This window comes from Trichoplusia ni, chromosome 1, assembly GCF_003590095.1.
Source record: "Trichoplusia ni isolate ovarian cell line Hi5 chromosome 1, tn1, whole genome shotgun sequence".
In the NCBI taxonomy this organism is placed as follows: domain Eukaryota; kingdom Metazoa; phylum Arthropoda; class Insecta; order Lepidoptera; family Noctuidae; genus Trichoplusia; species Trichoplusia ni.
The window spans coordinates 6,546,715-6,566,168 of record NC_039478.1 but is presented as its reverse complement, the minus strand read 5'-3'; the positions used below and the strand labels follow the sequence as shown (position 1 = coordinate 6,566,168).

General features: G+C 33.8%; 1 protein-coding gene across 6 annotated transcripts in view; it reads right to left on the bottom strand.

Moving 5' to 3' along the window:
- Positions 1 to 19,454, bottom strand: part of LOC113492131 (rap1 GTPase-activating protein 1) — a 276,804-nt gene that overhangs the window by 68,704 nt on the left and 188,646 nt on the right. Inside the window, exon 1 of one of the 6 annotated variants that reach the window (XM_026869475.1) lies at positions 14,591 to 15,456. The exons of the other annotated variants lie outside the window; for them this stretch is intronic. Within the exon in view, the coding sequence (XP_026725276.1) occupies positions 14,591 to 14,818 (228 nt within the window). The 5' untranslated portion in view covers positions 14,819 to 15,456. Of the gene's footprint in view, positions 1 to 14,590; positions 15,457 to 19,454 lie in introns of those variants that run through there. 6 annotated transcript variants of the gene reach the window in all.

Here is a 19,454-nt window from a genome sequence, read left to right as displayed (position 1 = left end):
GTTACATTTATGGAAATCATACCGTTGGAGATCACTTGACAGAGACGAAAGATAATCGTGAAAAACTTACCTGAAACAAAAATATTGGTTTATGAGTAATGTATCACACAAACGTAAAGGTATACTTCAAATAAAATAACAGACGAATTTTAGACATTAAATCTACCAAATAGGGAAGAAAAAAAAAATTAACTACCAAAACTTTCATTAAACAACTATGTCATCTACCCTATTGTTGCTAAGTACAAAAATAAAACAATGTACTCAGAACTATTTATGTTTAAAGTTATAAAATCATCGCCTTTATTATCCTGTGTAAATTCCACATCGCAATATTGTAAATCACGACAGATTTCCTGTAATTATTGCTCTCTCTAAAACCGCACTTAAAATAAAATATCTGAGTCAATAAAGCAAATACTGTCAATTATACATAAGTCAAACGAAGGTTATTGAATAAAAATTTACCACATTTATGTAGACTCTATTTCTACGTAAGGTATCATAGAAGATACAAGAAAAAATTTAAACTTATAAACTTGAATGTTGGTATGCTTTCTCTCAATAAGTTAATACGATAAAGCGAGATTAGTCAACAAAATTTCAAATAATTATTTTACAGAAAAAATACATTATCAAAAAGGGATTCACAATTCAGTTTATTATTCGCACTAAAGTGTCGATTTTCATAACTTTATGTAAACCATTTTCAGGTCTGCGAAAAAGCCTCGTGCTTGCCGTTCCAACTGTCATTCTAATGAAAAATAACGGGCAGGACAAAGGCAGCTTTAAAATCACTGCATTTTAAAATGTATCTTTACTATATATTAAATTATGCTATCTTCGCAAGCTATATTGCTATATCGTGCTTTCAGTATCACCGGATTCAGCTGAATACCGTCTTAAATATGAAGTGTTTGCTAACCTAATCTCCACAACCCATACTTGTATAACTGATACTCATCGCCACTAAGCATCATCTAAATAAAAATATTTACACAACATCACATCACACTCTGCAAAATAAGATCAATATTTAAAAGTAGCCAAATTATTCGCCGTGTCTTAAATCTCATTTCCTCAAAAAAAAGTTCATAATCTACAAGCAATTACTACAATAGTGTCAGAAAGACGACAATTTAAAGACAGCCATTAAAAAGCACATTTAATTAAAGTCGATAAAACGTTTAAGTTTCCCATCATAAAACTAACATTTATGACACTTGTACTTCATGTACTTCAGCGCCATCATCTGAAGTGTCCTACTTTCGAAATATAAAACAAACAACGTAAAGTTACCATAACAATATTATGGGACAAAATGTGAAGCGGTTGCGAAAGTGGGACTCTACGGAACCGTGGTACCATGGCACTATAGTACTTCGGTACCACGTATTGTTTGGGAAGCATGACGAAACCATGTGACGTTGTATTGTCTATCTGTACCACATGTTTTGAGTGAGGCTGAAGTACGATCGGCAATAAAAGTTAGACACTTTCAGATTTACCAAGCAGATCAATGAATTTACTTGAAATTGAAACTAGGAAATATTTAAGCTCATGTTCTTGTGTTTACACTTTAATGCTAAACACCAATACTAGAGTAGAACCCATATCAGGGAGATTTAAAGCTTGCGTTTTTTCATCACCTTTTGCTGCTGACAGTACTTCTCCACTTTTTATTTTTTTAAATTTTCAAGTGCTTACTCGAGAACGTATGCTTTTGTTTTCCCGCTGCGAGCAGTTCGAATGATTCGAAATTTAAATTTAATGCACCGTTCTCGTGTTTTTTTCTTTTGTTACTGCATCATAAAGGTAGCATCACAGACACATTACATTACTACCATCAAAACATGATCAAATAACAAAAAAAAAGTATTTGAATGTGATCAATGTTGTTAACATTGATGAAAACATGAAACGCAATGCAATTCTTCTAAAATATATTTCAAAAAAATATACCCATTCCAAACATCAAACACTGGCTGATGATTATTTTCAAATACCGATACAAAAAAAAACCGAATATCGGAACCGCGCAAACAAAAGCGCCTCATTTAAAAAAGGAATCATCTTTTCATAGACCACTCGATACTAAAAACTCCTTTGTAAACAAACGAATAAAAAAGAAATATTTCGTTTGATCACAGAACGAAAACGGTTCCTTACCTAATAACATAAATGTGAATGTTACTGTCAAGACATTTAAACGGATGAACCAGTAGCGAAAATAGCCGACATTTTTACTAATATTACTACCTCTTAAAGATATATAATTGCAGATGCGGAAGAGAGACGGCACTCTACATCGTGTATAGCGCTGTCCTTACTCAGCTGCAATTAAATTACTTTAAGACGTATCTTTTATCACAAATGCTAAACTTACGAGTATCAATCATGGCTATGTAAGCTAAAAGTCTACACCTTAACTTACTTCGATATCATCAATTCCTTAAAAGAGCATCACAATATCCACACATTCTAAGCACGTATTTATTTATACGTAGATCACTTGAAACAATGCCTCCGTTACTAAGAAGCAACGTTTAATTCCGTTTCCACTTGTATTTTCCCGACCAAGTATGGCTTACCTCGGAGGTATGCCTCGCACCAGTGAACACCCCAGCGCACTTTTATTAGAATTAGCTGACTAAGCAGGTTTTGAAATGACGCCAAGTAAGTGTAAGGAACGAACTAAAATAGTTTGAGAAAAAGCTTTTCATCAAGTGACCTTTTTTAACTGACGTCACTAGTAGAAATAGTAGAAAATGACGTCAATAGTATAAAAGGAAAGTACTCCTAAGGCTAATATGATTATGTTAGTCAGGTGCATCTACAACAACCCTGTTTATGAGTTTAAGAAGATCGAAAGCATAGAGTATTTTATGTACAATAAAGCAATAAGAATGTTTTCTTATAACTATAAAACATTCTAGTCATAAAATTATCGTAAGTTCTAAGTTCATATTGCTGAACAATATTCTATTTATAACTATGACGATACAGATGAGTCTTAGCATTTTTTAAACAAATTGACCAATTAAAATGATGTAACTTAATAGTTTGAATCAATTAAAGTTTATGGTGCTGAAACGATGTTTTAAGATTTATGAGGTCAAGTTTTCAAACTATTCATTCCTATTTGCAACGATGTCACTCAATCGAAGTTTGTTACGAAACACACGAGGTTTTGAGCTCCTCATCCAGTTTGTGAGTGCTGACTTGGACGTTCTCCAAAAGGTTCAAACTGAAGTCAAACTTATAATGAGCTGCTTCAACCGTATGAATGCTGACCATGAATTTAAAGACCATTCTCGAAAAGTACATTTTATTTTGTGATAGCCTGTCATTTACAGCCAAGACTTTTAAGTGCAATTTGGACAAAGGAGTTTTAAAGTCTGGTTAAGACGGTTGTGAAGCTTTTAGAAACATCAGCCACAGCCCCAAATTATATTGGTTTGGCTTTGTGAAAATTCCACTTAGAGTATGATTCCCGAGTTCAATGTTCTGATAAATTACTTGGATATTATTAGCGATTTTGAAGGGCAACGTCTCTTGAACCCTAGATAGTAATAACGTAAATAGATCCAAGATAATTTATAGCGACATTGCAAAGGGATTTGAATGCTGTGTGATTGATCTGGAGAATAGTTTTTAGGGTAAAATAAATTGAACTGTGCAGACAATGTTCGAGAGATGTAAATGTTATGTAGAATTTATGAAATTGTATTTTTAAACGAAAGGAATATCAGAGTTTTATATAGAATTTTTTCTTGTTATATTTTGCGAAAATACAGGTCTTTTGTACCCAGAGCTAAACTAAATTTGTGAATCTGCCACATAATTTTCATGTATGAATTGTACAATTCTAAAAAACAAATATTCTCACATCTTTGGATGTCAACATTCAACTTTTCTTTCATCCAATTAAAATATAACATAAATCCTTCGGTCCAAAAATTTCATCACTCCAGTATTCCCAGAAGTCGTTTATAGGCGACGACGAATTCTTATTCATCCTTATTTTTACACAAAGGCGAAAATTAAGACACTCCGATCATCACACAAACAATATCACTTTTAATAATGATGTTTACTACGTAACCATACTGCATAACAATACGATACAAAACAAAAACGCATGAAAATAAAGCGTGTATAAGAATAAAGACAAAAGACGATCGAATTCAGAGTCAATTGTTTAAGACGAAGAAAAAGTGACTGAGGTATTGGAAAACTGTATCCCACGACGTTTTTCATATGAATGATCGATCTCTCTAATTAGTTTTGCATGACTTAGATACCAGTTTCACATTCGAAAGCATATTCCAAAGAAAAATCATAAGTTATTTAATAGAATGATGTGCTATAGTACATATGTTCTTTCTTTGTATTTAAGATGATACCACTGACAAAAGTTGAAGGAAAACTTTGTGAAGACCGGGATCCTTATTGGAATCTGAAGTCTTGAAGTTGAAGTGATCTTCTCAAACCATTGCCACATACGAAGACAGGCCCAACAGTGGGATTTTTGGATAAGTTTTATTTTAGCATTATGACCTACATGTTACGTTTTCTGGAGCGTTCCATTGAAGTTCGATAGGGTATTGTTATTTGTTGATTTTTATCGTACATCGCCCTTTATAGGGGCGCCCCTCGAGTATTATTCAAATAAAAGGAGAAAGCTAATATAGTATTTCAATACTACCTACACAATATCGGAAACGAACGATGTAAATGTGTTGCTATGTGAAAGTGTATTTAGTTAGTGTAACTTATTTTTCTTTTGTATTTCATTGAGAGGAAAGTACCGTCGAAAGGGATCCCAACGCCACGTTTTTTAATATGGTCAATGAAGGATCTCACTGCTGGAATAAGACATCTTCTTTCTTCTCCTAAACCAAAGAACGGTTTCGCAATTTCTGTCAACACGCGAGTCGTATCAACGAATGAATATCTAACCACCGAAGCTTAAAGTACTATTTTTATCCGATTTATGAAGTTTAGTTCGCTGTCATACGTCCAAAACTGATTAGGACGAAATTTGTCACAAAAATTGTGCATGCATGCATGCAAGAAGGAATGTGCGTCACGCGAGTAAAACACACATTTACTAGTAGCCTTACAACTTCTAACGCAGTAGATAGTAAATATTTTATATTATCACTACGCTTAAATTACCAAAACGTTTAAAAGGTACTTAATGATATATGTACGTGATTGAAAGCATGGCTGCTTGGGAGTGATATACACCTACTCAAATGCTTTGAATTGAAAAAAGCCCATCATTTAATGAAACGTAGGATGAATTTTCATCATTATATTTAAATTAAATTGGTATGAACTGCGGTTGATTAGGCAGTAGTTTCTGTATATATTTATAATTTTATTTTCCCTTAATGGACACCAGTGATATAAATTTTCAGACGCCATCTTTATTTTAAACGTAATTTTCTCCATTACGTTTGTTCTAAGACAACTCAACATCAATATAAAGTATCATAAAAAATACTTTATTGAACGTCTTTCTGACCTTTTAAAACGACTTTGTCCAAAATAAATCCAAGGAAACCCAACCAGTTAGCAACAAGAACAACTCGAAAACACGTTGTTTTCCACGTTACTTATCAACAAATATTAAAGGAAAAATCGTATTGTAGCCTTAATTGGTGAGACCATTAAATTTCCTTATTTTTTTTGCTACTTGCGCAACAGTTAACGAGATTTATGTAACATTATAAACTGAGTTTCACACCCAATTTTGATAAAAAATTGCTGTTTCCCATGCGTTTTATTAAATTCTCAGCTTTGAGCTTACTCCCTTTCTTTATTTCAAAGGATATGAATTAAATTAAAACTGTTTACAGAGCTGCATTTCTTTGAATCTGATTCTTAGAAAAATACAGAATAATTAAAAGTCTGTTAGGGTAAGACATACAATTAAGCTGAAGATTGTTAGCAGCAAAATTGTTTTGAAGACAAAATAACATGAAATAGGCACATTATATTGAAAAATGAAAAGCATTGTGACATTAAAGGAGGTTAAGGGATATATAGCTTATAGAGTAGACTTCAAGAACCTCGGGATAAAAACTTGACAGTTAAAGTCAGTAACGTATTAGAAGTGCATCTAATAAAAAAATCTTGATTTTGACTTTATAAGTATCTATTCTAGATTTAAGTTTTTCATAACACTCTAATAAAACATTATCACATAATTAGATAATGTTCTATTATTTTCCGATTTGCAAAACCTTTCGAAAAAGCTCTCGTCTTTTGTTTAATAAACAAAAAAGTATGATTGATGTACCTACGAACAAAAAACAATGGACAAGCACAATGAAAACTAAACAATCTAAAAGAATTGCTAGACATCTCAAAAACTTAAACCCATTCAACAAATTACCATACATAGGTTACGAAAGGAGCACATCTTATTCATAGACAGATAATTGAATTGACAAAAAAAGACAAAACACAATCAAAACAAAAACGAAATAAAGACTTTATAAAGAGCAGGATACACGTGGGGCTATACAGTTAAGCCAACACGACATGTACAGAGAACCCTCCATAAGTCAAATAATTATATCAAAAATCAACCTTATGGCTTCTCAAATAGAAGCGTCAGGATCGTTAAAGCTGCGCGGTCGGGTGTACAAAGGTATTCAATAATTCAGCATCCGACACTATTACACGCAAGTCGTGACGGCCAATATGCTTTCAGACTATCAGAATCAGAACACACCGTTCTTAGTCATGGTCCATTTACTTGATAATGAACGTACTTACATAAATACATTTTCATATGTAACGGGTTTTGATTGTGAGCAGCTACGTATTGATTCGTTAAAGACGGGTACCGATTTAATTAGTTATTTGACGACCTCCGTGGTCGAGTGGTGTACGCACCGGTTTCAAGGTGTCGCTAGCTCTGAGGTCTCGGGTTCGATCCCCGGTAGGGTCAATATAAAAATCACATTTCTACATTGTCTCGGGTCTGGGTGTTTGTGGTACCTTCGTTGTATCTGAATTACAAGTGCTTTAGCAACTTACTTTGGGTTCAGAACAATGTATGTGATGTTGTCCGCAATTATAATTCGTGATACTAATATTCGTCTGAACGGGTCAAATCGAATGGACCGTGGGCCATTTGTTTTGGGCCGTTCAGACTCAAGACCCTAAGCTCAACTCAAAAACAATTGAACATCAGAGACTTGAAATTCATTGAATACCTAATAGTTGATTTTCTATAATAGACCTACGAGTATTGGGTGGAGGTAAAGTTGAAAAGGGCTACGACCTCTGCATAATGACACAAAAAAGAAAATTTAATAGTGTTCTGTGAATAAAAAGTATAGTCAATTGCACCATCTGATGACCTATATACAAATGCCAAGCAAATATGAACCTTATGTATAAGCAAAATCCATCCACATGTCTCAAGAACAAAGCCAACAAATAAACATAGACGGCGTAACGCTTGAAGGCCTAACACCACGTCTTTAAGTAACAATATTGCAGTTGTGGAAGAGAAATGTCACTCTACAGAGTGTAGTGCGCTATCCCGCTCCCACAATCACTCCGTCAATAGCCGTAGGACCGCAGCGACATCGTAAACTTGCGTCAACTCACGACCATTCATCATCTACTGTCAATGCTATCTAAGAGTTTTTATGCCATTTACGAACGTACATTAACCTCCCTTACTCCGATACAGATGACTGCCCACACTAAGTCACGACAGTGTACGTGAGACACTTCAAAAGTTAAGCAATAAGTACTTCAGTGACCTCATTACACTGCATGCCAAATGTTTAACCGTGACGAATTTAAAAGAAATTCAGTACTACTACAAATTCGGCGTGAAAACATGTATGACGAAAGTCATTTATTTATGAAACTGTTCCATAATTTCTCTGCTCGTAATTCTATTGAAATATCCGGGGAATTTATTGAGGAAATAAATCTTATATCAGCATATTTATAATTGCAGATGCGTCGGGACTTGCGACTATTCGTGGCAGACACCTCACTAAGAAGATAACTGTTCTGAGGGGATATCACCACGTCTTAATGTTACTGCAATTGTGGAAGGGTGACAGCGCTATATACGGCGTAGAGCAACATCTCTTTTCAACAACTGCGAAAATATTTCTTTGACAGTTGGTGGTAGGCAGTATGCAGTAACTTCCTTATAATAAAGTAGTGATGAGGAGTGAAACAACTGAGTGGCTGACAACAGGACACAGTAAATTGTTGACACAGTGCCAAGTAAAGGTTCGGTCATATTGCGCAATTGCGCGGGCGTCTCTCGTTTGAGCGTGGAATTTCAGTATTGTATAATACATTTTATGTTACTAACAGAAAATTGCTTAACTAAGCTATATATAACGTTTATTATACCAAAAAGTTTTTATTTGTTGACACATAGCAAACTATTTAGTTATCATGAAAGTGTCTCTACATTACGATCTCCATGAAATAATATGTACGAAAAGTAACTCTACTTTACATAGATGTATTTAATTAATTATGAAGCTTTTAACAAAAGTGTTCCCGAATAATGTCTAGGTTAGACCCGAGTATAATAAATAGTGCCGGGGTGATAATAAAACGGCCATTAAGCCTACGTATGGTAAGTGAAAATGTCAGCCTGCCCTAACCGTGTGGCCTAAACAGATAATATAAAGATATATTTCACCTATTCCTTTGTTTTGCATACTTTTATAATTCACGTGAAAGTCCCTTTGTTTGAAACTCTTTCAAGCTTAAACTACTCAACCGATTTTGATAAAACTTTTCCCAGCTTCAACTAAAATGAATGACCTAAGCTACTTTATCTTTCTATATCCTACATTTAAACAAGCAAAGGTGTGGTCGCAAAACTAGCGTTTTACAATACGAGAATAAATCATAAAATTACAATGGCTTGGAAGTAAACGTTCCTTACTTCATAATTGCGGTTACACATTATGAGGTAATACTAGATATTTGTAACAATGTATTTGTGTGCGTAATAACAAGTTTCTGAACTATTATTTAGTTTTTTTATAGGCCGTGAAACTTACCACCGAAAACTAGCCTTTATAATTTAGTAAAGTGTAAAGCGACCGGAATCGTCTTTATTAATTCGTATTTATATTTGCGCTGTTTGTATGTCGGTTTGGATGTTTCATGAGATTGCGAAACTTAGATTATTTTCTGAGCGAACGGAAGAGTATTCTACTTACAATCAATATAAAGGCGACATAATGTGAAGAAGGGGAAGTTAAAAGGACCATTTTTTGAGTTTCATACGCAATGCAAAAAGGCAACAAAAAACCCTTTACTCTTCTTAATTTTTTATGAGTTTAAATTTGGATGATAACACCTCTCCGAAGAGATCACCTATCTACAAAGATTAAATACCGTGAAAGAGACTTTTTTAAATAAAAGAATTAATACATAAACGCAGTTTCAAATAGGCATCGAAAAATACAACCATTTGTAAACCAATCTCGTAATCGGTACGAAGATAATAAAAGAACGAATAATCATTGATTTCTATACACAATAAACACACACAAACAATTTCCATAACTAACGAATTACTACGAATAAGAATAAATATCTCAAGCAACGGAAAAAATACAATAACCTATCAGAGCAGGAATATTGCCGTTGTGGAAGCGAGATACCACTATTACAGAATATAGCACCCTCCCTTTCACTTCATAATAGTCCTAGTATAAGATCTCATAGTACAGGCATGGTATTTAAGATAAATACACGATAAACTTCAGGCGTGCTAATAAAAGCAACACTTTGTTATGCAAGCAATTCTATGCAAGACGAGAACTAAAGGATTTTCTTGAGGAAATCTCAACTTGTGCTAATACAATTTCATCTTGTATATGTCACGACACGTCACGCGTCATGTCGTCACAGTTATGGTAATGAGAAGGGGGTGACGCGTTGACTGGGGAAAACTAGTGTAAAATTCGTGCAAACATAGTATATGAAATTAATGATTTAGTTGTTAATATGCAGTGCATTTGAGTAGCTTTGGTGCTGAATTGCTGAATATAACAGAAAAAAAAGAATCGAAGATCTAACAAACAATATAGAACGTGTTCCATTTTCAAAATCGTTTAAAATTTCAAAACGTACTTTCAATTTATTGTTCTTTTTCAACATGGCCGCTAATTGTTCCTTATATTTTTTATTTTTTCTGGCGGTTCAGATATTCGTCTATTATGTAACAGCGTTCAGCCAATGCATAAATTATTTTGATTTATGCTCATATTTATCTACGAGTATCACTACAATTAGCACTGCGGATGCTTTCATTCATAAATGAAGTATTATCATGACGTAAGAGTTTGTACTAACTAGATAACAAGACTTTATCTAACAAGAAAGTTATCAATTTTGACCATACAATGACTACTGATGCCTTATCAGTCATCGGTACATTTTGATTAGGTACATGTCTGACGAGTTATTAAACTATTGTTCTTTGAAAACACATCAATGTCTGATCGGGTTATCTCTGAAACAGCTTAGTCTATTTCGATAAAACTTTGTAGACGAAAAAAGGATTTTCAAGAGCAAATAAATCCTAGATTTGAGATGTTATTGTTGATTGCGCGAGCAAAGTCGTGAGTAGAAAGTTCTAGCTAATAATTATCATGTTTACACGAAAAAATAAGGGAAAGTATAGGTAATCTTTTCTACTTAAACCAGGCCGCGACCCACACGTACTCATGAATGGGTAATATATATTAATTACTTAGAATTAATGTACTCCTTTAATTAGAACCTTTTTTATGTTACTTGGATGGCGTACGTGTAGACCCTGGTAATATCCTCGACTGGAATAATTGTAATTATACATATGTATCACATAGTAAGTATATCTGTGCACAGGCATCAAAAGAGGATGGTTAACATAATCTTAGGGCCTAATAAACAGAATCTTCGTTTAATATTAATGACGTCATTATCAAAATAGGTCATTTATTCGGTTATCGTGCAATCTCTTAAATGGAAGGTAAAATAATATTAGTTACTTTATTTTACTGTTAACTGCATACATGTAAATCAAAATTAAGGAAAAAAATATGATAAATGTAATTTGATTTTCAAATAATAAATACATTATTTAATAATTATAAATAGACAGTGCACTTAATTAAATAGTCAACAATTGTAAACATCCCTGTTTAATTAATGATTCTGTTTGCATAGCAGGTAAATTAAAAGTAATTATTTTCTGATAAGTAATAAAATTAAACTACTCAATAAAGATTTATATGTATATTACGTAGTTTAATAGTAACTAGAAGCTATATTGTATACAAAAATGATAACAAACTTTTTTTAAGTGAACTTATGGATTTCACAACACTATGCTACTACGTAACTTAATTTTTTATACTCAAAGGGTGTGCTTTCGTAACATTTATCTGAAAGGAAACATCTATATTTTCCGTCTTTCAGCAACCGTGGGTAAGAGTGGTATCATTTTAAACAATAAAGACAAATAAATAAATTAATTACTTTAACAAATAAAAGCTATTACTGATACTGATTGGTTATTCGTTTCTTAGAATAGATAACGAGGTTTATTTTGTTTTATCACTTTCATCTTTTGAAGTTTAGTATTTTTAATGTTTGTAGTTTTCAATAGATTATTAAGAATATTTATTGAATAAATGAATTAGAGGCGAAGCCTTTTACCGGAGTATTATTTATTCGTTATGTGTTTTATTGTAGACGATTGATTTTTTTTATGTACAACTGGTTTTTTTTTATCAATCTAATGATAGTTAAAAAAAACAAGTTGGGTCTTAGGGAAGTCTTTTTCTAGCATTGGGTTCCAATTGGCCACTTTTTCTATAGCGTGTACCTTTTCCAGTAGAGATTTCTTATCAAATAATTACATATTTTCTTTGATGCTGATTTTCTTACCTTCTCGTGTTTACATTAACTATTCAATTAAATAATATTCCCGGCAAAAACAAGTAATTATGTGTCACATTTTTTTATCCAATCTTGAGTCCAAACGACTTAAAAGATGACAGATTTATCACAAAACGCATCCACGTTTCCGTTAGGGTCTCAAATACATAATTACCAAGTAAATTCCAACCAAAGTGGTTGTTCCGCTCAATATATCTTCGGGCCTATTCGCTTATTAAGTCTCAAGGAAGGCTGTTATTTTTCATTAGGCAACCCCTTTTGAGCCGCTGTCAAAGGAAATAAGGCACCTGGTGGTAGCCGGTGGGGTAAAACAAACCATACGCGGGTAAATAATAAATACTTCTATTAGAGGGTTAGTTCCGACAGTCATTTGGGATTAGTTAAGTGAGATGGGAATTCAACCTTTGAATAACTGTGGTGGATAATATGAAAAAAACGTAAGTTAGGTTTTTCTCTATAGCTTGGCCCCTATAGATATAATAATATGTTTCCTTTAAAAATTTTCAAAATTTTCATGACTTTTGTCATTAAACCTTAGCATTGCCCATCATGCATAATTATAAAAAGCTCCATAATTCCATATTTAAAACAGATTTTCTCGTGTTCCAAATTTAAAAACTATTTTCTTTTTTTACGTTACCTAGGTATTTCAAAGAATCAAGTTCTTAGTTCAAATATCTGAAACAAATGCACTATCAGTACGTTTACTATTTTTAGCACTAAACAATTAGTATTTAAATCAAAATCCAAGGTGTTTGGCCTGAATTGTGACAAAACAATAAACATTAATTCTATTTAAAGTGATTGCTAATTAATCACTAAGGACACATGGACTGTAGAAGGAAACATTATTTTATTATTATATAAAATTGGATTAACGGATTTACCTTATAGCCAGACATACTGGCATAGGTGTACCCCGCGGTTTTGCTTGCGGTTTACCTAGTTAGAGCATTTTAATACGGCGGGTAAATATTTTTTGCGGTACAAATTTATTATTCCACGTTTCTAACCCCAGGGATGTAAAAAAAACTTTAAATAAATCTAGATGAAAAATATTACTACAGCCTAGCGTTACTCGCAGATACAGTTTTTCAGCTTATATCTAACTAAAATGTATTAGAATCGGTTTAGTATACAAACATACATACATTGCCTTTATAATATCAATGTGATGTATGTTTACATTTATGGTACATGTAGAGGTATTTAGATTAATTAATTAGTATTAAAATGTATGTTGTTAATTGATGAGATCTTAATAATCGATCACGTACGCTTCATTGTATTTCATTGTTTTGGTTTTGCAATATTTACCTATTTTGTTATTGTAAAATAAAATGTATTCGCTGTCATATTAAAACGAAAATGTACAATATCTATCAAATTGACGACCACTTATTTTTTGTAATGTTGCCAATTAAATGAAGAGATTAAACATTTATATATATGTATATTTTAAATATGGATCTATCAATAAATTTGTTGTTATAAATGCGTTGGCCTCTCTTACATACATAAATAAATTAATCAACAATTATCAAATTAATTTCAAACCGAAAAATCTTTACTATTTAATAAAAATCCTAGTAAGCTAATTACGTGAATCACGATGATGCGAAATCCGCTAAAAACCGATAATTAAACAAAAGGATATCAACAACCTACACAGATACGAATCTATTTTCACCACCATTCGTCACCTGTTTACATAAGAAATGATTCATAAAAACCGGTCTCACTTATGTCAATGTTAAAACCGTCGTTATAAAAACGTCACTCTTAGAGACGAAGGAAAACAAACTGCATTATGGAAATACAACAGAGATAATTATTATTATATTAGTCATCGCATTAATGGGGAAATCAGTAATGATATCATAATAACCCGTTTTCAGGATTTCTTTCCAAAAAGGTAATAATGAAACCCTATTAGTAGTGCGCTGCTGTCTGTTTGTCTGCCTGTTCATTCGTTACCTATAGCTAGAGATTTCAAAAATGATTAATTTCTGTTGCATCTAGAACAACAAAAATCAAGAAACGGTTGGTAGTCAGTAAATTGATTGGGGCCATTTTCTTCTAAAAAATGGTTTTTGCTAAGTTTATTTGTATGGAACCCTTTAGTATCACCAGTGCGTTTCGCTCTTTAACCGTTTTTTGTAATAAACCTGTCTCGTAACATAAAATATTGTAAACAAGATAATCAAAACTTATCACGTATTGCAATTCGAATAAAACAATCCGATGACATTTATTATGTAGGACTCGAAACTATAAATCAAAATACTGTCAGTATGTAATCAACACAATATAAGGCCAATTACTTACTTCATATTCACAGAATCATTATTATTTATGCATGTACTACAATCGAATTTAACGACACCAATGCATACATGCCTGTATGTAGAAGCGAAATCAAAGACAGACAGATATACGCTATCGCACCACCAAAATCGTATAATTTATTATTTGATTACAGGTACACACAATGATCCAACTGTAATTTACTAACGTTTAGCCTATTCATACAGATAACATCATCAATGACGTAATGCTTCGTAATGGAGACTGAAGTCTGAATATTATGAACGTAGAATTGTAGTAAGAGAACAATAATCACCTCTTTTTGTTCGGTAGGGGTGGTGGTCCTGACTCCTGTCAGGTCCTTCCACCGCAGGACCCCCATGACGGCGTGACGCACCCACGAGCCCCGTCTCCCAGTCCTCGCGTTTGACAGTTCATCCACCACACCACACAGAACAGAGTTCACCACCAACTTCCCAGTTCCATCCTTATCACTCTTCAGCGCCACTTCGCCAGATATAGGCAACGACCTTCTCTCCCTCATAAAGCCAGAAAAAAAAATCGCTGCCAGCTCTTTACTCAGGTTTCCCAAAATGCATCCTCACACACTCACTATTAATCATCCTAAGATATCGAACTTCAAAGACGATATAAATCTTCCAGTAAAACGTTTATTTTTATTACAGTTTTCGGGTCACCCAGCTGCGATCTTTCCCATAAGCACCCGGAAGTTTTTCAATTATTCCTTGAGCTATAAAAGAAAACTCAAACGATCTTCTGCTCAAAGAAGTTGTCTCCTAAATAGCTTTAGTCCGCACACCAGTCATGCACGAAAACAGTAGGTTTAACTTTCACTTCGAGCGCGTCTTCGTCACCCTGGATGTAGGTTAGACGTCTTCGCCGATACTTATCCACGAAAACGTCAACACTGTCGCAGTCTAATAAATTCATTCACAAGTTTTTCAAGAAAGTTCATAAACTTTTTTTTTATTCACTTAAACTCAGTCCATAAATTGACAACACGCTCGATAACAAAACAGATACAATAAATCCAACCACTACTCCTAAGTGTTAGAAGTTCCAAATTTTAAGAGTTGTCAAAACACGATCGTAGCGCGATTATTGAAATATCGAGAACGGCACGACGTCCACACCGGTTTGCGTTCGGAAACCGAATGGCGCGGCGCGTGCCACATGCTTCTGCTGACACGCGCTAAAGAATTCTCGTCTCTTTCTTCGTAATATAATTGCTATAATGTAGACAAGGACAAGTAGCGAGGCAAACCTTCACACTCGATGCAATGGAGACAAGACAGGTGAATGTAACAGCCGGAGAAGACAACAAAAACTTTGCAAACGTTTCTAGTGCGGTTTTCTATTGTATCAATGCGACATTCAACTTGAAGAAAAATGGTACAGCACAAGATTAATTGTAACAATAGAAAGTTACATAAAATAAGTGTCCTCAAGATTCGTTTAATGTTTCGCTCACGTATTCTTTAATATAGATACAAATGAATGATTTGATTATGAACTAACCTATTAAAATTAAATTGTAATTTACGACTTCATAGAAAATTTAAAAATATAACAAAATATAGTTTCGAAGAAAATGTGAGAAATAAAGTCGTTAAAGTTACGCATGTTTGTTTTTATAATTATAACAAAAGTGCACGTTGCAATGCCCCATCGAATTTAGGCGTGGATGCATTTGCGTGGGAACATCCGGCACCAACGGTCTCCGCCGACGCTACCCTCGGTCCCTCGGAACAAAGGACCAACAGGTGCTTCAACAGCTCCTTACTTCCGAAGCCAAGGACTCGGGCGAGGCGGAAGCCGATGCCTTATTAATAAAGGAAGGATGTGGTGTCAATCAGAACCCATAGATGCTAAAAATGTACAAGAAACTTTCCACATCGTAATTTGCAACTCACGCAACGCTATTTTCTCTACGCAATTTTGCGCAAAAAAAGTAAACGCAAAATAAATCAGATTGCAAATTCATAGATGTAGATTAGTTACATCACTCAATTAATGCATATAGTGCATATCCGCGTATTATGTAGCGCACTGGAAAAGACTCAATCATATATCAATCATAATAAAAAATGTGAAAGAACAACACCTATTGTACCGCGTTTTCCAGTAAACACGATAAATCCGTCAGATGTTAATATTGTAACCTCAAATCAAATTGCATGAGTAAATTGCATTTCCATGTCACGTCATGTGGTCCTGTTTTCAGTTCTGTACATTTGCGTAACCGCGGGGAATACAATCGTGATGTTTTTTGGCACATTCAAATAAAGGTCAAATTACTTTGGGACATAAAGAGATTTTTTGTTAGTGATAAACGAAGTGGGAGGTCGTGACTAAGCTTCGAAAGTTTGTTGAAACAAAAGGGTCCTTTGATTTTTAGCGTTATAATTTGTTTCGCAGTGTGATCAAGCTTCCTTGATATTTTCGTGCAAATTGTCAAAAATACAAATGCGAAAACGGATAATTTATTTGTAAAAAATCGTAAGCAATTAGAGGGAAATATTCTTGTAGCGACATCGTGAGTACCAATTTAATTATACTCAGTATCCTAACGATGTAATCAAACAAACTCCCAAGCGGAATCATTAGTAACCAAATCGCAGCGTAAAGAATCTTTAAACGTCAATTATCATTAGGCAAAAATTTTTGGTTGTAAACATGAGGGATCTCATTAATATTACAAATGATTTGTAAATATTCCGTTACCGAAATTATTAGGGAAAAGATTTTTGAATTTGACAAAATGGAATCAGACTTGAAATAATTTGATTCTACTATCAGATTAGTATCAATACTTATATAATGGAAATCTTCATAGTTTGTGTTACCAGATGATGATAAATTTGTTTGTTTAGTACCTGTGCTATCAGGAACACCATCATCATCCTGACCTGTTTTCTTATCTACATCTGCAAGCCTTCCTAAAGGACCTGTCGATACCAGAAGTATATGCAAAGAACGAACTAACGATCAGTACTATGATCATATCTTGACTCCATTAGAAATATGCATTTAACCTAAGAGTCTAACAAATTTAACAATTTTATCTTCAGTATAGTCTGTCTATACAGATATATGGAAGGATGTTGGTCCAAACAGCAATAGCGATAAATATTAGGAAACGTGAGATACGAATTTCATACTCTTCTCCAAACCATGATTTACAATATTAAATACTTCAAGAGTGTTATCCTTGATTTCACAGTACTGTATTGCGAAGTGTATCAAATCGCCCTGTTCTAGCCTTTGCCGTCGGGCTGGCTATATTTCAGGTCTGCGTGGGCTATGCTCTAACGACCGTCAAATGAGGCGCATGCACTTGCATAAGTGATGCGCCGCTTTCGTAATCACTACGAATAGTGATGGGCTTACGTTAAGTAAGTTTATATTTAGTCGACTTTGTGAATTGGGTTAGAAAGTTGTTACCTAAGTCGTGATATTATTTTTATGCTATGAAAATTCTAAATTCTTACATTTTCAAGATTATTTTAATGAATTAGGGTAAATACGAAACTGGTTACGTTTTATAATTGGTATATGTATGAGATTTACCTAGTATTTACTAAGCAGTAAGCACTGATTTGATGCAAGAAAAAAACCACGGGGTCCATCTTCCTACGTAGCATAGTTAAACATGAATTCGTTCGAATTTTAACACAAAATGCAAAATTCTAACTATGTTCAGATTCATAAAAAAAAGGTAACTTTCTTCCTTATTTCCTAACAATAACTTTATACACAATATTAATACTCAAGTACTCATAAGTTGTTTGTATCGATAAGTCTGAATGCCATCACTATTCAAGCGTGATCTTTGGTATGCAAAATCGCATCCCTAGTAGATTCCCCTGGCCCAATCAGTCATGTCTATTTCTGCGTACTGACTAGGTTCAGGTAGATTCCCATATCAGATGTTACTAACCATGATTCTTTATCTTTTTACCGCAAACAGGACCTTATCAGATTCACTAACGATTTAATCTCAATTGTATCGGACTTAAGGGACAAGATGAGTTTTAAGTAAAAGTATTAAAGATTCTACTTTTTAGATAGATTCTGTTTTGTTCGAACATTTACTATAAGCATATTAGGTACATGACCGTGCTACTAAAAGCATCTAAAGTTTGGAAGCGAATCCATATAAAAGCTTTTGTGTGGTTTGTCTCATATCATGTTGGAGACTTTAAAGGAAGTTTGGACCTTCAAGTGCATGGGGATTATTAACTAGGGCTTCTGATACAAGCCTTTTGTGAACTTTACCGTCCCATGTAGATTGATAATGTTCGTCATTGTCATTGTCATTGTAAACTTTGGATTGCCTGCGTCGTCGTCTACGTCCCGTAATCTTCCTAAGAACACAATTTTCTCAACACTAATTTTAAAAGGTACTTAAGCGCTATTTTACGTTATGGTAGAACTTTGGCTTCCAAACATGCTTTATTCAGGTTGCTACTGTGCCCAAACGATTGCCAATATATTTTAGTTATATATATTAAAATTTTCAAGTCAAAGCTGTATGGTCTTTCGTGTTACCCAATCATGACATCATTGTTCATATCTGTATCTAATGCAGTAGTCATATCAGTAGTAAACCTTATTGCAACAGCATTTGTATTTGACTCACGTACAGTACGAACTAGTTTACTCACATAACCTTTTAATCTGATAAACAGATCAGTGGTTAGTTTCTAGCGGATAATTCACCAACTTCACGAAAACGAGTTGCTTCCACGTAATTTTTAAGCGTACCTACAACCCATCATGTGAAATATTATAGTCATTGTATACCTAAGGATTTAACGTGCTAGAATGCTTGGATCTCTACAATGGTTTTGGGAGAATAAAAAAAAACACAATCTTCATCAAATAGCGAAATGAAATCGTCACTCTTCTGACTTTATAACCGTTTGAGTAATATCAAATTTTCTTTGAGCATTTAACTGGCTACAAATAATACTTTCCATTCAACCATAGAAGGTAAATACTAAAACGATACGGCGTCCATTACGAGAGTGCCCTTAACCGCGCCGAAAGTAAACATTGCTCCATCGAAATTCACGATTCCTCCATTAGGTATCAGGTCAGCTATAAAGCGGTTTGCTCATTGCTCTAACATCCAAGGTCGCTCTTTATGCGACCGC